Raw genomic sequence first — 20,260 nt, 5'->3', positions numbered from 1 at the left:
ATTAGTGAAGAAAATTTGAGTGGAAAGAGAAAATAAGGCTTTAAAAAATTGTTCTCTTAGGCTCCCTGGCGTTTAACCCTAAGAGCCATTAGCAGAGGCATGACTTTCTCTGTGTGGGCAGATGACTATGGGGAAAAACATTGATCCGGCAGGCATTTTTGCATTTTCTACATTACTTAAAGAAAAATTTCTTGTGTATTCTTAATTAAGTAGTCTAATTAATTAGTTCTGTTCTTGAAATCGTTTTTATTTGTGCCTGTGTCATTTTGACATTTCTAAAGGGAATTGGCAGTGCTGTTAATATAAAAGAAAACTTCTTATTAACTTTTTGTCCATATTGATTTTTATGGTGAGTTTGGAAAAAGATATTCAGAGATACTCTTCCGTTAAGTTTCATAAATCTGTAATAAATATATGTTGCAGGCTTGTCATTTTGCTTTATATTTTTCAATAACCTTTTAGGTTATAGTTGACAGACTTTTAGAACAATTTGCTTCATTTTTATTACCATCAATACTGTTCTTCTATGTATTAATAACATTTGAATAAAATGAAAAGTTTTTCAAAATAATTGTTTTGCCTGCCATAAAAATCCACTCATAATTTTTAACTTAAAAGAATTTAACATTTTGTAAATCTTATGTCATGTTTGTATTATTATATATCTTGTTTATTTTTTAGGTATTGGAAGAAATTTCATGTTACCCTGAGAATAACGACGCAAAGGAACTAAAGCGTATTTTAACACAACCTCATTTCATGGTAAGTAATAATTAAACTTCCATAGAACTGAAACCTCACTTTCATAAGAAGTTTTTAAACTACCCTCATAAAATGTAGCCAGCTTCATCTCATGCATTTTTATCCATATCATATGAGACTATTAAGATTACAATACCAGGTAATACCAAATATTTTAAGACTCTTTTGTTTACTTTGTGTCACAACTGTAAAGATACTCTTGGTGAAGTGGCTTTTCAGGGACTGTACTCATCAGACAAGGGATTTTCTTTCTTATGGGGTAGTCCTTTAGTCACTGGAACTGTTTATGTTACTTAAACCACAAAGAACTAAAATTAGAGACAGTTTTCAATAATAAGGAATCGTCTGAATCTAGGTGATATATTGGAAGAATTACATCTCTTTTGACAATGCAAAACTGCTGCACTTTCTTGGTTCATTTCTACTATATGGAAAATGGGGATAACACCTGTATTTAGCCAAATATAAAGCTAAATAACTAAACAAAGCTCAAAGCTCAAAATAGATAAGATACTTTGCTGTGGAAAAAGGTCCATGCTTATCTACCTAACTGCAATACAAAAACACAATTACAGATGGAAATTCATGTTGAATATACCATTTTAAAAGCATTAGCCACATCAGTTTATGTGAAAAATATGTGAAAAGTGGAAATTTACCTCACTGCCCTTTGGGAGAAAATCTGACTTAAAAGCCTTGTTCTTATAACTACTATTACAGATGATACTTTGAATTTTTATTTATTTATTTACTTTTGAGATGGAGTCTCACCCTGTCACCCAGGGTGGAGTGCAGTGGCGCGATCTCAGCTCACTGCAATCTCCGCCTTCCAGGTTCAAGCAATTCTCCTGCCTAAGCGTCCCGAGTAGCTGGGATTGCAGGCGTGCACCACGACACCTGGATAATTTTTGTATTTTTAGTAGAGACGAGGTTTCACCATGTTGGCCAGGCTGGTCTAGAACTCCTGACCTTACCTCCTGCCTCAGCCTCTCAAAGTGCTGGGATTACAGGCATGAGCCACCATGCCTGGCCACAGGTGACACTTTTAAAATAATAGTAACAGTATAATATGTGTATCAAAGCAATTACCTGTGAGTTATTATATATATGCTGTTTTATGATAGTGTTTCTTTTTTTCTTTTTCTTTTTTTTTTTTTTGAGACGGAGTTTCGCACTGTCGCCCAGGCTGGAGTGCAGTGGCGAAATCTCAGCTCACTGCAAGCTCAGCCTCCCGGGTTCACGCCATTCTCCTGCCTCAGCCTCCTGAGCAGCTAGGACTACAGGTGCCCGCCACCACGCCTGGCTAATTTTTTTGTATTTTTAGTAGAGACGGGGTTTCACTGTGTTAACCAGGATAGTCCTGATCTCCTGACCTCGTGATCTGCCCACCTCAGCCTCCCAAAGTGCTGGGATTACAGGCGTAAGCCACCGTGCCTGGCCCTTTATGATAGTGTTTCTAAACTTTTAACCAAGTTATTGAAATAAAGTTTTTTTCCTCAAAGTAACTACCTGGAAAGAAGCAATTACCATATTCATCCTTCCTAACTCTCCCACCCAAGCATTAAAGGCTGAATTCAAGTATAATCCTTGAGAGTATTTGACTTTATTCTATGGTAACAGCACTGTCCAGTGAAATACAATTAGGATACAGGTTCTAATGCCTGTAGATGAGTGCATTTTTACAACGTAGGTGTATAAACACAGAACTTCATTCAAATCTCACCTCTTTTATCAAGATATCTTGTAACCTCTCTACCCTTCTTTTGAACTTTCTCTTCTCTAACTCTTTTCCACTTGTTTGTATTCACCTGCATAACATTCTAATGCTTGCTGGCCTGCCAGAGCAAGTCCCTTCCCAGTGAATGAGCCAGGGCAATTTTTCTTTGTCCTTCCATATCCCAGCCCAGTTTTGTTGTTCTCATTGAGCTTATGATCTCATTTAGTCATTGTGATTATCTCTATTTCACAGAGCAGGAGAATAAAGAAACTATATGCTTTATTAATAATCCTCAAATGTGATGAATCACAAATATCTGCAGTTAAATTACCGTTAATATTATCTTGTTCACTGTTTCATGCATATGTGCTGTGTTTCCCCAGATTATAATTCATTCCCTTTTAGACAGCATGTCTTCTATAGCAGGGGTCTCCAACCCCTGGGCCACTGACCAGTACCCATCCGTGGCCTGTTAGGAACCAGGCCGCACAACAGGAGGTGAGCAGCAGGCCAGCCAGCATTACCACCTGTGTCCCCCTCCTGTCAGATCAGCCTAGGCATTAGGTCCTCATAGGAGTGGGAACCCTATTGTGAACTGCGCATGCGAGGGATCTAGGTTGCATACTCCTTATGAGAATCTAATGCCTGATAATCTGAGGTGGAACGGTTTCATCCCAAAACTATTCCCCGACCTCTATCCCCCACCCCCACCCACCCTGCCATCCGTGGAAAAATTGTCTTCCACAAAATGGGTCCCTGGTGCCAAAAAGGTTGGGGACCACTGTTCTATATTATAAAAGTGGTTAAAGATGTGAATACAGATGACCTGGGGTTGAACTCCATCCTTGCCACTGTAACTTTATGAACTCTGACTCTGAGTCAACCTCGTGGAGTCAGAATAAGAATTAAGTAGCTGATATATCTACTGTGCGTAGCACAATGCTTGACATATGCTTAATGCCTAATAGATGTTATCTGATACCTATTATTAGTTGCTCCATAGTATCTATCATGTATAGGGCACATAGTAAGTTATCAGTAAAACATTGAATAGATTAGGAACTGCCCGTTTGCAGATAGGTTAGCCTCTCCTTGGCTGACTGCTCTGTGCAGTGTTCCATAGCTAGAAACAGATATATAATAAATTTTGGACCAGGCACAGTGGCTCATACCTGTAATCCCAGCATTTTGGAAGGCCAAGGCAGGAGGATTGCTTGAACCCAGGAGTCAAAGACCAGCAACATTGGGAGACCCCATCTCTACAAAAAATTAAAAATAAACTAGCCAGACATGGTGGCACATGCCTTTAGTCCCAGCTACTTAGGAGGCTGAGGTGGGAGGATCACATGAGCCTGGGAGGTCAAGGCTGAAGTGAGCCATGATGGCACCACTGCACTTCAGCCTGGGCAACAGAGCGAGACCCTGTCTCAAAAAGTAAGAAATGCCAGGAACTGTGGCTCATGCTTATAATCCCAGCACTTTGGGAGGCTGAGGAATGAGAGTCATTTGAGGTCAGGAGTTCAAGACCAGCCTGGCCAACATGGTGAAACCCCATCTCTACTAAAAATACAAAAAAAAAAAAAATAGCCTGGCGTGGTAGCACACACCTGTAGTCCCAGCTACTTGAGAGGCTGAGGCACAAGAATCACCTGAACCCAGGAGACAGAGGTTTCAGTGAGGCGAGATCACGCCTCTGCACTCCAGCCTGGGTGAGAGTGAGACTCTGTCTCAAAAAAAAATAAAAATAAAAAATGAATTTGGACAGACATGTCTTTCTATAAATTGCTAAGTAAACTCAGGTCAATTCAGAGAATGATATAGGGCCGTATGAGACCAATAGATCTTTCAGATTTGAAGTAAGCTAAATAAATTAACATATACCCAAATAGGAGCCTTTTTTTTCATCAAAATCATTACGGCTCATATAGCCCATTGTATGACAGCTTATCTGTCTTCTAAGTCTCGATATGTTTTGCTTTTCTGAAGTCAGAGAGAAGTTAATATGTGCATTGCTATTAGTAAACATTTTCAGAAATAATAAGTAATTTTTATAATTTATTGAATACCTAGCTAGGTGCTTAAAAGACATTTTCATTCATTTATCAAATAAGTAAATGCCTACTGTATGCCAGGCACACTATGCCGGGCACTAAGGACCTAGTAGTGAATAAGACAAACAAGATCCCTGCGCTCATGGAACTTCCACTCTAGTGGAGGTGGGGTGGGAGGACAGGTAGGAGAGGTAGAGGTAGACAATGAGCAAGTAAGCTAACAAGATAATTTCATATGGCAATAATAACTATGAAGAAATGAAAGGATAATGGTGCAGAGATTATAGTAAAGTGGGAGCTGCTTTAGATAGTCAGGGGAAAGCCCCTCTGAGGAGTAGATATTTGGGCTGAGACTCCTTTGAGGAAGAGCAAATGCAAAGGCCCAGAGACAGGAAAGAGCTTTGTAGATTCAAGGAGCAGAAGTCCTTTGTGGCTGAGATACAGTTAACAAGGGAGAGAGTGGTACTTCCTGTACCAAGAGAGGTCAGCAGAGGCCAGACCAATTTATTTATTTTTTTAATATATAAAATAAGGCCAGGCATGGTGGCTCACGCCTGTAATCCCAGCATTCTGGGAGGCCAAGGTGGACGGATCACGAGGTCAGGAGTTCGAGACCAGCCTGGCCAACATGGTGAAACCTGTCTCTACTAAAAACACAAAAATTAGCCGGGCATGGTGGTGGGCGCCTGTAGTCCCAGCTACTCAGGAGGCTGAGGCAGGAGAATCTCTTGAACGCAGGAGGCAGAGGTTGCAGTGAGTTGGGATCGCACCACTGCACTCCAGCCTGGGAGACAGAGCGAGACTCCATCTAAAAATAAAATAAAAAATATAAATAAATAAAAGCCTTCCAGGCCATTGTAAGGAGTCTGCAGTTTTCTCCTGATTGCAGTAGGATGACACTAAGTGATGGCACGCAGGAAAATATCTAATCTGTGCTTTGCTGGAGCTGATGTGTAGAGAACGGACTGTAGGGGGGATAAGAGTTTAGGGAGACCAATTGGAAGGCTGTTGTGAGAGGTTGTAGAGGCTTGGAGAAAGGTGAGGATGGTAGAACATGGGCAGATGGGGTTTCTGTGTTGGAGATGGTTACATACAAGAGGACTTGCTGATGGTTGGGATGGAAGCTGGTGTAATTAAACCCTTTTCACAATTCCGAGAGGAAATTGTGCCCTAACAAGGTAAAGAGACTTGCTTAAGGTCACTCACCTAGTCAGTGGCCTCAATGAGGTTCAAGCCAGATCCTGCTAGCGCCAAAGCCTATGCTCCTAAAAGTCAGTTGATTTATAATGCTAATCAGTTTTCTAATAAATTTAAGTTGAGCTCATTGGTCATTCCTAAATAAGCTTATGTGTAGATAATATCTTATGTGGGAAATATAATTCTGAGATATATATATATATATATATATATACTATATTAAATAAGCTTTTAAATGCTGGGGCTTTCTATCTTATAAGCATTTTTTAAATCATGGCTTCAAAATCTTGGTATTTTTAAAGAAATATTAATAGCTAAGGGGAAATATGTTAATACTTACAATTTTTTTATTATGCCAAGGTTTGGGAGTTATTCTTGGCATATTTATAATTTCACACTTATTTGCTCAGTCATCCGAATTTTTCTTTGCTTTCTGATTATTATAACATGAGGATTTAACATTGAATTACCCAACACTGAAAATGCAGATACTTGTAGATATTTACAGTAACTAAAGGAAGAGGAAATAAGGGTAAATTTAAACGACTTTAAAACTGTGTTTTTTTTTTTTTTAAGAGACAGGGTCTTGCTCTATTGCCCAGACAGGAGTGCAGTGACACCTTCTTAGTTCACTGTAGCCTTCAACTCCTGGGCAAAGCAATCCTTCTGCCTCAGCCTCCCAAGTAGCTGGGACTACAGGCATGCACCACCATGCCTGTCTACTTTTTTTTATTTTTTGTAGAGACGGGGGTCTCACTTTGTTGCCCAGACTGGTCTTGAACTCCTGAGCTCAAACAGTCCTCTTTCCTTGGCCTCCCAAAGTGCTGGGATTACAGGCATGAGCTACCACACCTGGCCTAAAATCTGTATCTTTAGAGGTCATCATAAAAGAATATTATCTCACTGATTACTTTTTTAGTTATTCCATTTGAAAGGCTGACTTTTTAAAAAGAATATTTCCTTTGCTTATTGCAGCTGTAAAATATGAAACATTAAATAGTCAGATTTTTTCCACTCTTGTCTGATGTTGTTAGTTGTCTTATACATATCCTTACTATAGTACAAAAAGTGAAAGTGTTTTTTTCCTATTACACAATTGTTACGTAGTTAAAACTGACAGCTATTTCAGCTTAGTGACAACTGCTCACTCATACGTCTTAACATATTTGAAGAAAAATGTTCAAATTTTGGTTTCCCTATTTTTTATTTTATATACTCTTTTAGGCTTTTAAAAAGATAGTCTGTAAGTGGCCCCCTTTTTCTGTTTGGATATGAATTAGAGCTTTAGGTTAAGTTTCGTTTTGTGGTAGCAATCATTTACAGTGCCAAATTGTGGTTAATATCGAGTATGACCTTATTTGGTGACATCATTTAAGCATTTTTCTTTTAGAGTCCAGTTTGAGTATTATTTTATGATTGTGGGCTTAATCCTTCCTTGTAAATAATGCATTAAATACAAATGTTTGCTTATATAATTTAAAAGAATGAGTAGAGGCCTGTAATCCCAGCACTTTGGGAGGCCGGGGTGAGTGAATTGCATGAGCTCAGGAGTTCAAGATCAGCCTGGGCAACATGGTGAAACCCCGTGTCTACAAAAAATACAAGAATTATCTGGGTGTGGTGGCACATGCCTGTGGTCCCAGCTACTTGGGAGGCTGAGGTGGAAGGTTCACTTGAGCCCAAGAGGTCAAGGCTGCAGTGATATGACGAACATAATTTTAGCAAATGAAATGTTCCAGTTTTTATGTTACTGATTTTTGCTTTTTGCCCTAAATCTTGGTTTCTTACGTGACCACAATTAAATCAGAAAAAGAGGGATTTGCCCACATAGCACAGCCTCTATACTTGGGCTCAGGAGTACCAGTACAAGGTGCAGTTAGGGCACTGGTGAGGAAGCCAAGGTCCCCAGGGCCATCATGGAGCACTACTTTCAAGCTATGTATTGCTTAGTGCCCCTTGGTGCTCCTCACCCAAATCCCAGTTTAGACCAGCCTTCTGAGATTGTGAAAATATCTGCCATTTCCATTAGAAACCCAACTGTGTATAATGCTGAAAGCATATTCTTTACTGGTAACAAATCAGCATTATCTTCTTTATGATTTTACCAGATTGTTACCTTTTTTTTTTGCCTCGTATGCATGCCTTTAAAATTAAATAGCCAAGTCATGACTTTTTTAAGCCTTTTAATAAAATAACTTAATTTCAGATGCTATGAGTTATTATTTTTAAAGCAATTTTAACTGCATTTCATTATCTGCAGATATTACCACACAGATCCCAAATTAAAATAGAACCAAATTTATAGTTAGCACATAAGAAAATATAATCTTTGTATAAAGCTCCAGACATTTTGATAGCTGTAGATTCTCTTTGAAATAGAAATGTTCAAATATTTATGCTTAATAAAGAGGGTTTATTATGATGGCACAAAAAGTGTGGTGAGTAGAAGGATATTCTTTTTTAGGGAAACAAGGGACATTTTATTGTCGAAGTTCACCAAGCTGACAAATAGAGAGGTCAGTTCAAAGAAATCACTTTCTCTTTGTTAATAGGCTTTGCAAAAAGAAGTCATAATAATAATTCTCAACTTATTTTTTATTTAAACAAGTGCTCCAAAAAATATAATGAACAAAAAAATTTAACGTATTTAGAGTTTGAGTTCCATATCATATGTGATATTTTGGAAGATTACGTTTTTAAGGTACATCTGTGTGTATTTTTTTCTTTTTCTAAATCATATGCTATAAATTATTTTCATCCTTTGGGTTATATAAAAGTGTCATTGTAAATGCCATTGATGAAAGATACTTGCTCAATACTCCAATTGTTGCACCATTTCTTTTTAAATTTGTTTCAATTCTAAGCCCCAGCACAAATTTGCCAACTCTATTTATAGATGATTCTTTTAGCTAAATTATTTGAAATTGTACCATCTACCTTCATTTTAACAAGTTAGTTTATAACACCTCTGACCCAGATAATCATCAAACACATCTCTTCATTGATTCACTCATTTATTCACTTACGTTTTAAAAAATCTATTTATCATGATTGTCACAAAAAAATTGAGATAGTTGGATGTCGATATTACACACTTTCTATGTTCTCTTTAGATGAATGATACCTTTGAGAGGAAAAGAATGAGATATGTTTATAGGATAAATTTGTCAGCCCCATGTCTACAAAGAAAACATTTAAAAATTAGCCAGGTGTGGTGGCATGCACCTGTGGTCCCAGCTACACAGAAGGCTGCAAAGGAAGGATCGCTTGAGCCCAGGAGATGAAGCCTGCAGTGAGCTGAGATCTCACCACTGCACTGCACCCTGGGTGACAGAGTGAGACCCTGTCTCAAAATAAATAAATAAATAAAATAAATTTCTGCTGAAATAGTAATGTTATTAATAATTTTTTTCTTCATAAAACACTAGGCCTTACTTCAGACTCACGACGTAGTGGCACATGAAGTTTACAGTGATGAAGCATTGAGGGTCACACCTCCTCCCACCTCTCCCTATTTAAACGGCGATTCTCCAGAAAGTGCTAACGGAGACATGGATATGGAGAATGTGACCAGAGTTCGGCTGGTACAGTTTCAAAAGAACACAGATGAACCAATGGTAAGTAGGAAGAGAAAGTTTTCAATACTCTCATAAAATCCCAGCGTGAGTTATATCAACTAACTTCAACCTATGCTACTAGGAGTTGGGGAGGGAAGGAAGACATGGATAGTTTTAAAGAAATCAGTTTCCAGATCTTCAGTTCCCCCCTGCCCTTCTTTTCTAGAATTGTTCTGCCTGAAACTATGTCTTAGGCGTTCCGGTTCTCTTTCTCACCTCTCCTTTCACAATTGCCCTTCAACCAAAAAAAGGGGAACATACTGTAACATTCCTCCAGGGTGTAAAAACCTCTGGGGCAGCAAAGAAAGGGACAATTTGAAATATTGGTATTGGTATTGAGAAAGTGAATGTCTAGTAACATTGTAAAAATCATCCTTTTATAAATCTTATAGTTTTCAGATCTTTTGCCTTCAACAAAATTAGAGGAAGATTAATTCAGGGGGCATTCAAAGAATTGAGTAACACTGTTGAAATAAATTTCTTCCACTCCCAGCTACCTACTTAATATGAATCAATTTACTCAGTGCTTGGGAGTAGAGTTGGAAGAGAATTGATGCTGAACCTTGCCTCCATTCTCAGAATTCTCGTAGACTGAGAAGATCAAGGAAAGGCTCCTTGATGTTAACTGAACAGAGCAAGGGGAGTGAGGGGAAGCAGGGGAATACCATTCAGGCAAACCAAATAGCACATGTGTAAACCTGGTAGTAAAAAGGCTCTTATCATAGTTTCCCAATGGGAAGAAGGCACCATGGCTGAACTGCAGACAGCAAGGTGAGTGGCTGGAACAGAATCATACAAGTGTTGGAAGACATGTTAAGGATTATGTTCATTATCTTAAAAACAATGGGAGGCTATTGAAGACTTTCAAGCAGGGGGATAATATCAGATTTTTGTTTTGGAAATATCACTCTAGAGAATGTATGAGAGGGGTCAAGAGTGGATGTACAGAAACCAGTTAAGAGGCTGTTATTGCAGCAGTGCAGGGCAGATATGATGGAACTCTGAACTTGAGGGATGGATGTCAAGATGGAAATAAGTGAACACATTTAAGAAATAATGAAAGAGTAGGTAAAATCAGTAAGCCTTAACAATGGATTGACAGTAGAACTGAGGGAGAAGCAAGGATCAAGCACAGCCCTTAAGCTTTAGTCTTCTAAAACTGAATGGACGTTGAGACAGGGAACACTGGATAAGTTCCAAGTTGGAGGAGAAACCATATCTTTAGAAGAGGAAAAAATTCAAATTTATGCATTCATATCTTTTTCCTCAGAACATAGAAAAGGGATATTAGGATATAAAAAAACAAATTACCTACTTCTGAAAGTTGCCTTTTAGATTAAGGGAAAAGTTATAGCAGTGACTCTATGACCATGATTTTTGGAGAGCCCTCAGCTTAGACATTTCTGGTCCTAATCCTCATTTAGTAATCTTTGCCAGTTATACAATATTATCTTGCAGCACATGGGGAGCATGCAGATCACCTCACCCCTTCTGGTACTATCCAGGCAACTCTTTGGCTTAAGAGCATAGGCTACAGCAGGTTTTGGGTGTCTTGGGCAAATCACTTCATGTCAGTGGACCTCAGCTGGCTCATCTCTAAAAGCATAGTTGACTAAATGAATGATCCCCAAGATCCCACCTAGCTCTGAAAGTCTAATATTCCATTCATTCATTTTATATATTCATTCATTTATTCACCAAATATTTTTGAAGTCCCTACTAAGTGCAAATCACTCTTATTAGATGCCAGTGATCTATTGTCAGATAAGACACTGCCCCTTACTAGAGCTCACGTTCCACAGGGCTGGCTACATTAAACAAGTAAATTTGTACCTTAGCACGGTTTACTTAACAAGCCCAGTTATGACAGAGCTGGAGAGGAGAGAAAGCTGTGTTGGAGAGGCAGGAAGAAGGTGTGATGTTCAGCCAGGCAAAGCAGGCAAGAAGGTAGAAGGGACCACAAGAAGGAGGCCTCAGAGTGTCTTGGGATCATTAAGTTCTCAAGCAGTCCAATGACAGCTGCTTGATTGTTTGTATGAAGACTCACTACATAGAAACATAGACTGAATTGGCCCGGTGCAGTGGCTCACACCTGTAATCCCAGCACTTTGGGAGGACGAGGCGGACGGATCACGAAGTCAGGAGTTCGAGACCAGCGTGGCCAATATGGTGAAACCCCATCTCTACTAAAAATACAAAAATTAGCCAGGTGTGGTGGCAGGTGCCTGTAATCCTAGCTACTCAGGAGGCTGAGGCAGAAGAATTGCTTGAACCCGGGAGGCAGAGGTTGCAGTGAGCCGAGATTGCGCCACTGCACTCCAGCCTGGGCAACAGAGTGAGACTCCGTTTCAAAAAAAAAAAGAAAAGAAAAGAAAAGAAAAAAGAAACATAGACTGAATAAAAGCATAAAACTACATCCCTGAGTTACTTTTTCAGAAAGTGTAAAATGGTCTTGAGTCTCCCCTAAAAGTCTCCTTCCAAAAGCTTTTCTGTCTTCGATGATCCTAGTGAAGATGTATATTTCTTCTCCTTTTGATGGGTTTCCATGAAAACAGGAATTATTTTATATGAAATATAAAATATATATTTTCAATAATAGAGTGTAAATCTCTAATGCATTTAATACAACTTTATTTGCTTTCTTAGTTGTCTTATTCAAAGCATTATGTTACTGTGCAGGATATTCCTATATGATCTGTTTTGTTTTTCAGATCCTCTGCAATGTGTCCATTCCTCAAGGGTGACATACTCCTGTTACACACCTCTGTTTTCCCATTTGTAGCATCATACTCATAATTTTTTTTTTATTGATTGGAATTCCCATAGTTGCAAGTGACAAAAATCAAGCTTGAACTAGCATACAAAATAGAGGAAAGGCTTATATAAACAGGGAAAGGCCAGGAGTATAACTTTCCTAATATCTCCCCTCAAGCTGGTAGGTTCAGGAGTAGGCACCTAACCCAAGCTATGCCAATGCCTTCCCTAGAATTTGTGAACTTGGAAACAGAGAGAAAGTGAATCAGTTCCTCTCTACAGAGAAATGTTTGGGACCTACAGAATAATAAATGTTAACTACAGTTGGTTTGAGGTGAACTTCTCCTGGCCATGGGAGACCCTTTTTGTCTCATTTGCTACTGTACCTAGCAGAGTGCCTGCCTCATAGTAAATTCACGTTAATGTTAGTTGAATGAATACATAAATCTATTAGTTTCAAGGGTGGAACCTCTATTGTACTATCATTTCCCTTATGAAATTAGATTTGACTTACACACTAATTTACAGCATTTTTCCAGGAACACTTTTCTTAGTAACCATACAAGCTGATTGAATGTACAAGTTGGAAATGAAACTTGAATATTACAATTGAATCTTAGGACTGGAAACATTTTGATAAACCAGTTTTTCACATTGCTCACCTACCACTTCTGAAAACTGCAAAATAGGAACCATGCAAAGTTATAGTTTGTGGAATGGTACAAATTAAGTTTAGAGTATAAAGTCTCAGATATTTTTATCAAGCTTTCTGACAGTGTTATTCTCTAGTGAAAAATAAAAGACACAGTCCCTACCCTTAACCGTCTCAAATTCAAGGCCACTTTCCAGCAAGGGAGCCTGTTAAAAAGTACAGATTTCCGGGCTCCATTCCAGGCCTCCTGAGCTTAAATCTAAAGAGTGGGTTTAAGAGTCAGCATTATTTAAAATTTCCCTGTGTGATTCTTAGGATTAACCAGATCTAGTGCAAAAAATATGTTTATGAATGCTTGTTTTTTTTAATAGTGGATAATCAGAAAACAAAAAGTAATCCACTCTGTAGAATAGTATTCTGGCATTAAATGTGACTGTAGAACTTTCATTTCTGGCCAAGATAGAGTAACTGGGACCAGATTTATCCTCTCATTTGAAACAACCCAACATATAAAAAACAAAATCTCATGAAAGAACAGTTTTCAAGACATTAGACATCAGGCAACTAAGGACAGTGATCTCTTATGAGACAGGAAACAAGGTGACCCATATGAATGCCCCACCATGCTGCCTTGAGAGAGTTTCCAGGCCACAGCACAGGGAGGGGAACTAAAGCAGAGTAGGCAGACTCCCTAAATTGAGGGGACAGAGCTGAGAGTCTGGGGTGACCAAAGCAACTAGAGTTCATAGGACAGAGTACTGAAGAGGAGAGGGCTGCACACAGAGAGAACCTCAGATCTGTAGAGGATCTCCCTCAAGTATTCAGCAGAGTATTGATCAGTGCATGTCTAATAGGAAACTCCCCAACACTCTCCACTTTGGATGGAAAAAAAACCATCCAAAAGGATTGGAAGGAACAGCGCCTGCACTACCTGTTCCCACCAGTCAGACTAGAAAAATTTCTAATTCATGGCTCATTGTATAGAGTGCTCAGGGAAGTCTTATCTCTGTAATGAGAAGTAATTAGCCCCAAACTGACAACTGCTCCAGACCTGCCTAATGGATCATGAACACAAGACCCAAAGGATCAAACTATGTCCGAGTAACTGATCTAAGTCTCAGAACAAAACATAAGCATATTTTTAGGAATACAAAAACATCAACTATGCAACAAATTCACAATGTCTGACATCTAATCAAAGATTACTAGGCGTGTAAAAAGACCAGAAAGTGTGACCTATAATATGGAGAATAATCAGTCAGAAATGACATAGAACTGACAGATAATAGAATTAGCAGGAAAATACACTGTGGGATTAATGGCAGATTAGACATTTCAGAAGAGATTAGTGAACTTGAAGACAGAGCAATAAAAACTATCCAAAATGAAACACAGCAAGAAAAAGAATTTTTAAAGATGAAAAGAGCATCACTGAGCCGTGGGACAACTTCAGTCAGCCTAATACATGGTTAATTGGAGTTCATGAAGAAGAGAGGAAAAGAAAGAAGAAATGTTTGAAGAAATAATGACTGAAAACATTCCAAACTTGATGAAAACTGTAAACCCACAGATCCAAACACCATGGCAAACCCCAAGCACAAGAAACATGAAGAAAACAATACCAAGCTACATCATAATCAAACTGCTTAGAACCTATGACAAAGAGAAAATCTGAGAAACAGACCAAAAAAAAACAAAAAAAAAAAAGAAAGAAATTGGGAGACAGAGGTAGGAGAATTGCTTGAGCCTGGTAGGTGGAGGTTGGAGTGAGCCAAGACATCGTGCCACCGCACTCCAGCCTGGGCGACAGAGCGAGACTCCATCTCAAAAAAAAAAGAAAAAAGAAAAAAGAAATTTTACACAGAGAGGAACAAACATAAGGATGACATCAATGTCTTATCGGAAGCAGTACAAACAAGAACAGTGTCATAAAGTACTAAAAACAAACATTTCTCAACTTAGAATTCTAAACCAAGCAGAAGTATCTTTCAAGAACAAGAAGGCAAAATAAAAATGTCTTCAGACATACCAAAACTGAAAGAATTCAGCAGACCCACACTATAAGACCCACAGTATATTTAGGACATTCTTCAGGCAGAAGGAAAATGATAACAGATTGAAGTCTGAATCTACAAAAAGGGAATAAAGAGCACTGGAAATGATAGCTATATGGGTAAATCTATAAGTTCTTTTTCTTATTACTTCAATCTCTTATAATTGGCAATTTAAACAAAAATAACAATGTGTTTTAGAGTTTATAGTATATGGAAAAATAAAATGTATGACAACAGTAGCACAAAGGTCAGGAAGAAAGACATAGAAGTACTATATACTATTGTAAGGCTCTTATATGATGTAGGGGGGGATAAGGGTTATATGTGAAGTGGTATAATATCACTTGAAGGTACACTGACAAGTTAAAGATAGATGCTATAAACCCTAATGCAACCACTAAAACAACAAAATGAAGAGTTGTGAGAGAAAACACAGGAGAGAAAACAGAATAAAAAATAATACAAAGAAAGGCAGAAAAAGATAACAGAACAGGTGGAACAAATAGAAGTCAAATAGCAAGAATATATATTTATACCAGACTGTATCAATCATCATGTTCTGCTTGTAAAACATGCACTTCATACACAAAGAATAGTTTCAAAGTAAAAAGGTAGAAGCCAGGTTTGGTGGTGCATGCCTGCAGTTCCAGCTACTTGGGAGGCTGAGGCAGGAGGATCACTTGAGCCCAGGAGTTCGAGGATGCAGTGGGCTATGATTGCAACACTGTGCTCCAGCCTGGGTGACAGTGTGAGACTTCATCTCTTAAAAAAAAAAAAAAGTAAGAAGATAGAAAAAGATATACTGTGATAACATTAATCAAAAGGTAGATGGAGTAACTTTATTGATATCAAAGTATATTCTCAGACCACACTGGGATTAAATTAGACATGAATAACAGAGAGAGAGAAATCGCCAAGTACTTGAAAATTAAATAACACAATTCTAAGTAACCCATGAATTAAAGAGGAAATCAAAAGGGAAATTAAAAAGTATTTTGTAATGAATTAAAATGAACCACAGTATGTCAGAATTTGCAGGATGCCACTAAAGCAGTACTTAGGGAGAAATATGTACCATTAAACACCTATATTAGAAAAGAAGAAACATCTCAAATCAATGACTTCAGCTTATACCTTAAAAGTAACTAGGACAAAATGGAGTAAATTAAACCCAAAATGAGTAGAAGAGAAGAAATAATAAAGATCAAAGTAGAAATTAATGAAATAGAAAGCAGAAAGCAATAGAGTATCAATAAAACAAAAAATACTTTTTCTTTGGAAAGATCAGACTGATCAGGAAAAATGGCTATACAATCACGGGGAAAAAAAACATGAATTACCAACATCAGGCATGAGAGAAGGGGCATCACTACAGAGTCTACAGATATAAAAAAGATGATAAAGAAATAAACAGATTTATGCCAATAAATTCAACAACTTAGATAAAATGGAAAAATTCCCTGGGAGACAGAAACTACTAAAGCTTATTTAAGAAGGAATAAACTGAATTGCCCTATACTATTTGAAAATTGAATTTGTAGTTAAAAACTATTCCTCAAAGAAAACTCCAGGTCAAGATGGCTTCACTGGTAAATTCTGTCAAACATACAATGGAGAAATAATACCAATTCTATACAAACTCTTTTCAAAACATTGAAAAAAAAGGAATTTTTCCCAGCTCATTCTAGAAAGCCAGCATTACCCTGATACCAAAACCAGTTAAGACATTACAAAGAAAGAAAACTATAGACTAGTATTCCTCATGAATGTAGATGTAAAAATTCTAAACAAAATCTTAGCAAAGCAAATCCAACAATATATGAAAAGGTTAATATGTTCTCACTTCAGCAGCACATATACTAAAATATAAACAGTACAGAAAATATTATCATAGCCTCTGTATAAGGATGACATACAAATGCATGAAGTGTTCCAGATCTTTAAAATATATATATGTTATAATCAAATGGTGATTAACCCAGGAATACAGCTTTACTTACAATAGCCCAAACCAGGAAACAATTCAGTGGGTGAGTGGATAAATTGATATGTCCATACAATGGAATACCACTCAGCAAGAACAAAGAACAAACTACTGATACATGCAGCATCATGGTGGAATCTCAAAATAATTATGCTGAGTGAAAAAAGCAACAAAAAAGAGTTCATACTGTATGATTTCATTTATGTACAGTGCAAACAAATCTGTAGTCAGCAAAAGTTGACTGTATCAGCCTTTGACTGGTCGACAACTATATTATCAGCTTTTTGATTGTCACATTAGTAGTTGCTTAGGGATGTGGTGGGGAGGGTATGGAGGGATGGGAGGATATTACCAACGAGCATGAGGAAACTTTTGGGAATGATAGATATATCACTATCCTGATTGTGGCCATAGTTTCATACATATGTCAAACTTATCAAATTGTACACTTTAAATATGTGTATGTCAATTATATATCAATGAAAACTGTTTTTAAAAATAATAGGCAACATTAAAAATGGAGCAACAGGGAAAATAATCATAATTAGAAGATTTAAAAGCACTATCGGCCAGGCATGGTGACTCACACCTGTAATGCCAGCACTTTGGGAGGCCAAAGCAGGTGGATCACTTGAGGTCGGCAGTTTGAAAACAGCCTGGTCAACATAGTAAACCATCTCTTTCCTTACCCTCGTCTCTACTAAAAATACAAAAATTAGCTTGGCATGGTGGCAGGCACCTTTAATCCCAGCTACTCAGGAGGCTGAAGCAGGAGAATCACTTGAACCCTGGAGGTGGAGGTAGCAGTAAGCTGTGATCGTGCCACTGCACTCCAGCCTGGGTGACAGAATGAGACTCTGTCTCAAAAAAAAATAAAAAAAGAAAAGAAAAGAAAAGAAAATAGTGTGTTAAAAGCATTATATAAAATATATGTATATAGCAATCAAAAAATCAAAAATAGTATTTTTGTCATGGAGCAATTTTGTGTGCGTGGCATACTGGATGGTCTTCTCCATTTTCCATATTTTCTTTAATTTTTTTTAACTTTGATAATTAAAATTATCTACCGCAAAATCACAAATATTAAGAGAAGTACTGTCATAGTAATTCTACTTTTGCTGAATTTTTTATTTTTTTTTAACAGGGAATCACTTTAAAAATGAATGAACTAAATCATTGTATTGTTGCAAGAATTATGCATGGGGGCATGATTCACAGGCAAGGTAAGTTTCATATATATTTCTTTCTTTGCCTTCCTTAATTTTTTTTCCCTGTAGCCTAGTGAAGAAAATGTTTTTGTTTGTTTTGTTTTTGAGATGGGGTCTCTCACTATGTTGCCCAGACTGGTCTTGAGCTCCTAAGTGCAAGCAATCCTCCCGTCTCAGCTTTCCACAGGTGCATGCCATCACACCCAGCTAAGAAAGTATAAAGGATACATATAAAGAATCTTTTAAAATCATCTTTGATTTTAATCATTATTGGCCTCCATTGTTTCTTATTCATCTGCACATGCTCCAGCATGTAGATAATGAAGGGAGAATATATTAGAGTTCTGTTAGCCAGAGCATCTCTGTATTAGATTACTACTTATGGGGACCACGGGAGATAAAGCAAATAATTACACTGGGCCTCACAATGTAGGAGAGACATCTGTTCTAGAGTAAAAGATATATGTAAATAAATAACCATTTAAGAAGTGTTCTCTCATTCATTTAGGAATTAGATATGCTATTTATAAATTAGGACATCATAGAGTTAAATAATACAAAAATTAAATGGTAAGAGATGTCAAATTGATGATTAAATTATTAATACCTGCCATGGTGAGTGCAGTCATTCTGTGGAGAGAATTCACTAAGAACTGGAATAGACAAAGAATGATGTGGGGGTTTTTTTTGAGACAAGGTCTGGCTCAGTCACCCAGGCTGTGCAATGGCACAATCTTGGCTCACTGCAACCTCTCCTCCCGGGCTCAAGCAATCCTCCCACCTCAGCCTCCTGAGTAGCTGGGACCACAGGTGCACACCACCATGCCTGGCTAACTTTTGATATTTTTGTAGAGATGGGGTTTTACTATGTTGCCCAGGCTGGTCTCCAATTCTTGAACCCAAGCAATCTGCCTGCCTCCTCCCAAAGTGGTGGGATTATAGGCATGAGCTACCTTGCCCAGCTCGAAGAATGATTTTTTAAGAAGGTACATCTTCAGTTAACTCTCAAGGATGGGCAGGGTTTGGATATGTGGATTTAGGCTTTTTCTTTGAAAGGATTGAGTTATATGCACTAGTATTTAGAGGATGTTCCAAAAATGATTCTTCTGGCAGACTCTCTGTCTTTGAGATAGGGTTATTTTTGTACTTAACACCTCTTTCCTTACCCCCAGAGAGCGAGAAGTAACACTCTAAGCATTTTAGTGCCTTATTCTCCTCTTGAGAATAAGAGGAGACCACTGTGTACACAACATGATGTCTGGCATCATTGCTGCTTTCAGAGGAATCCTTGTAGGCGTAGAGGGTGTACAGCACTCCCACAGGAGGATATTTGGTTTTAGATTCCAGTATGTGTTTTTTGTTTGCTATTTTTAATAATTTTTATATGTTCAGTAAAGCCACAACATCATTATTTCTTTTTTTTTTTTCTTTTCTTTTTTGTTTTTTATTATACTTTAAGTTCTAGGGTACATGTGCACAACATGCAGGTTTGATACATAGGTATACATGTGCCATGTTGGTTTGCTGCACCCATCAACTCATCATTTACATTAGGTATTTCTCCTAATGCTATCCCTCCCCCAGCCCCCCACCCCCTGACAGGCCCCAGTGTGTGATGTTCCCCGCCCTGTGTCCAAGTGATCTCATTGTTCAGTTCCCACCTATGAGTGAGAACATACGGTGTTTGGTTTTCTGTCCTTGTGATAGTTTGCTGAGAATGATGGTTTCCAGCTTCATCCATGTCCCTGCAAAGGACATGAACTCATCCTTTTTTATGGCTGCATAGTATTCCATGGTGTATATGTGCCACATTTTCTTAATCCAGTCTATCAATGATGGACATTTGGGTTGGTTCCAAGTCTTTGCTATTGTAAATAGTGCTGCAGTAAACATACGTGTGCATGTGTCTTTATAGTAGCATGATTTATAATCCTTTAGGTATATACTCAGTAATGACATGGCTGGGTCAAATGGTAATTCTAGTTCTAGATCCTTGAGGAATCGCCACACTGTCTTCCACAGTGGTTGAACTAGTTTACACTCCCACCAACAGCGTAAAAGTGTTCCTATTTCTCCACATCCTCTCCAGCATCTATTGTTTCCTGACTTTTTAATGATTGCCATTCTAACTGGCGTGAGATGGTATCTCATTGTAGTTTTGATTTGCATTTCTCTGATGACCAGTGATGATGAGCATTTTTTCAGGTGTCTGTTGGCTGCATGGATATCTTCTTTTGAGAAGTATCTGTTCAAATCCTTTGCTC

The 20,260-nt window shown here is 38.0% G+C and overlaps 1 protein-coding gene and 1 non-coding gene across 21 annotated transcripts in view; both read left to right on the top strand.

Moving 5' to 3' along the window:
* The window catches only part of CASK (calcium/calmodulin dependent serine protein kinase), a 409,365-nt gene that overhangs the window by 336,642 nt on the left and 52,463 nt on the right, over positions 1-20,260 (top strand). For all 20 annotated transcript variants that reach the window (XM_016942916.3, XM_016942911.3, XM_016942915.3 and 17 more), the window contains 3 exons: positions 682-762; positions 9,156-9,344; positions 17,933-18,011. In XM_016942916.3, the coding sequence (XP_016798405.1) occupies positions 682-762; positions 9,156-9,344; positions 17,933-18,011 (349 nt within the window). The remainder of the gene's footprint in view (positions 1-681; positions 763-9,155; positions 9,345-17,932; positions 18,012-20,260) is intronic.
* LOC112207158 (U6 spliceosomal RNA) lies at positions 16,640-16,746 on the top strand. Its single transcript, XR_002941625.2, has one exon. It is a non-coding gene; the product is annotated as a U6 spliceosomal RNA (small nuclear RNA).

Source organism: Pan troglodytes, chromosome X (assembly GCF_028858775.2).
Source record: "Pan troglodytes isolate AG18354 chromosome X, NHGRI_mPanTro3-v2.0_pri, whole genome shotgun sequence".
In the NCBI taxonomy this organism is placed as follows: Eukaryota; Metazoa; Chordata; class Mammalia; order Primates; family Hominidae; genus Pan; species Pan troglodytes.
The sequence above is the reverse complement of the archived record's forward strand: the minus strand, read 5'-3'. Positions and strand labels throughout refer to the sequence as shown.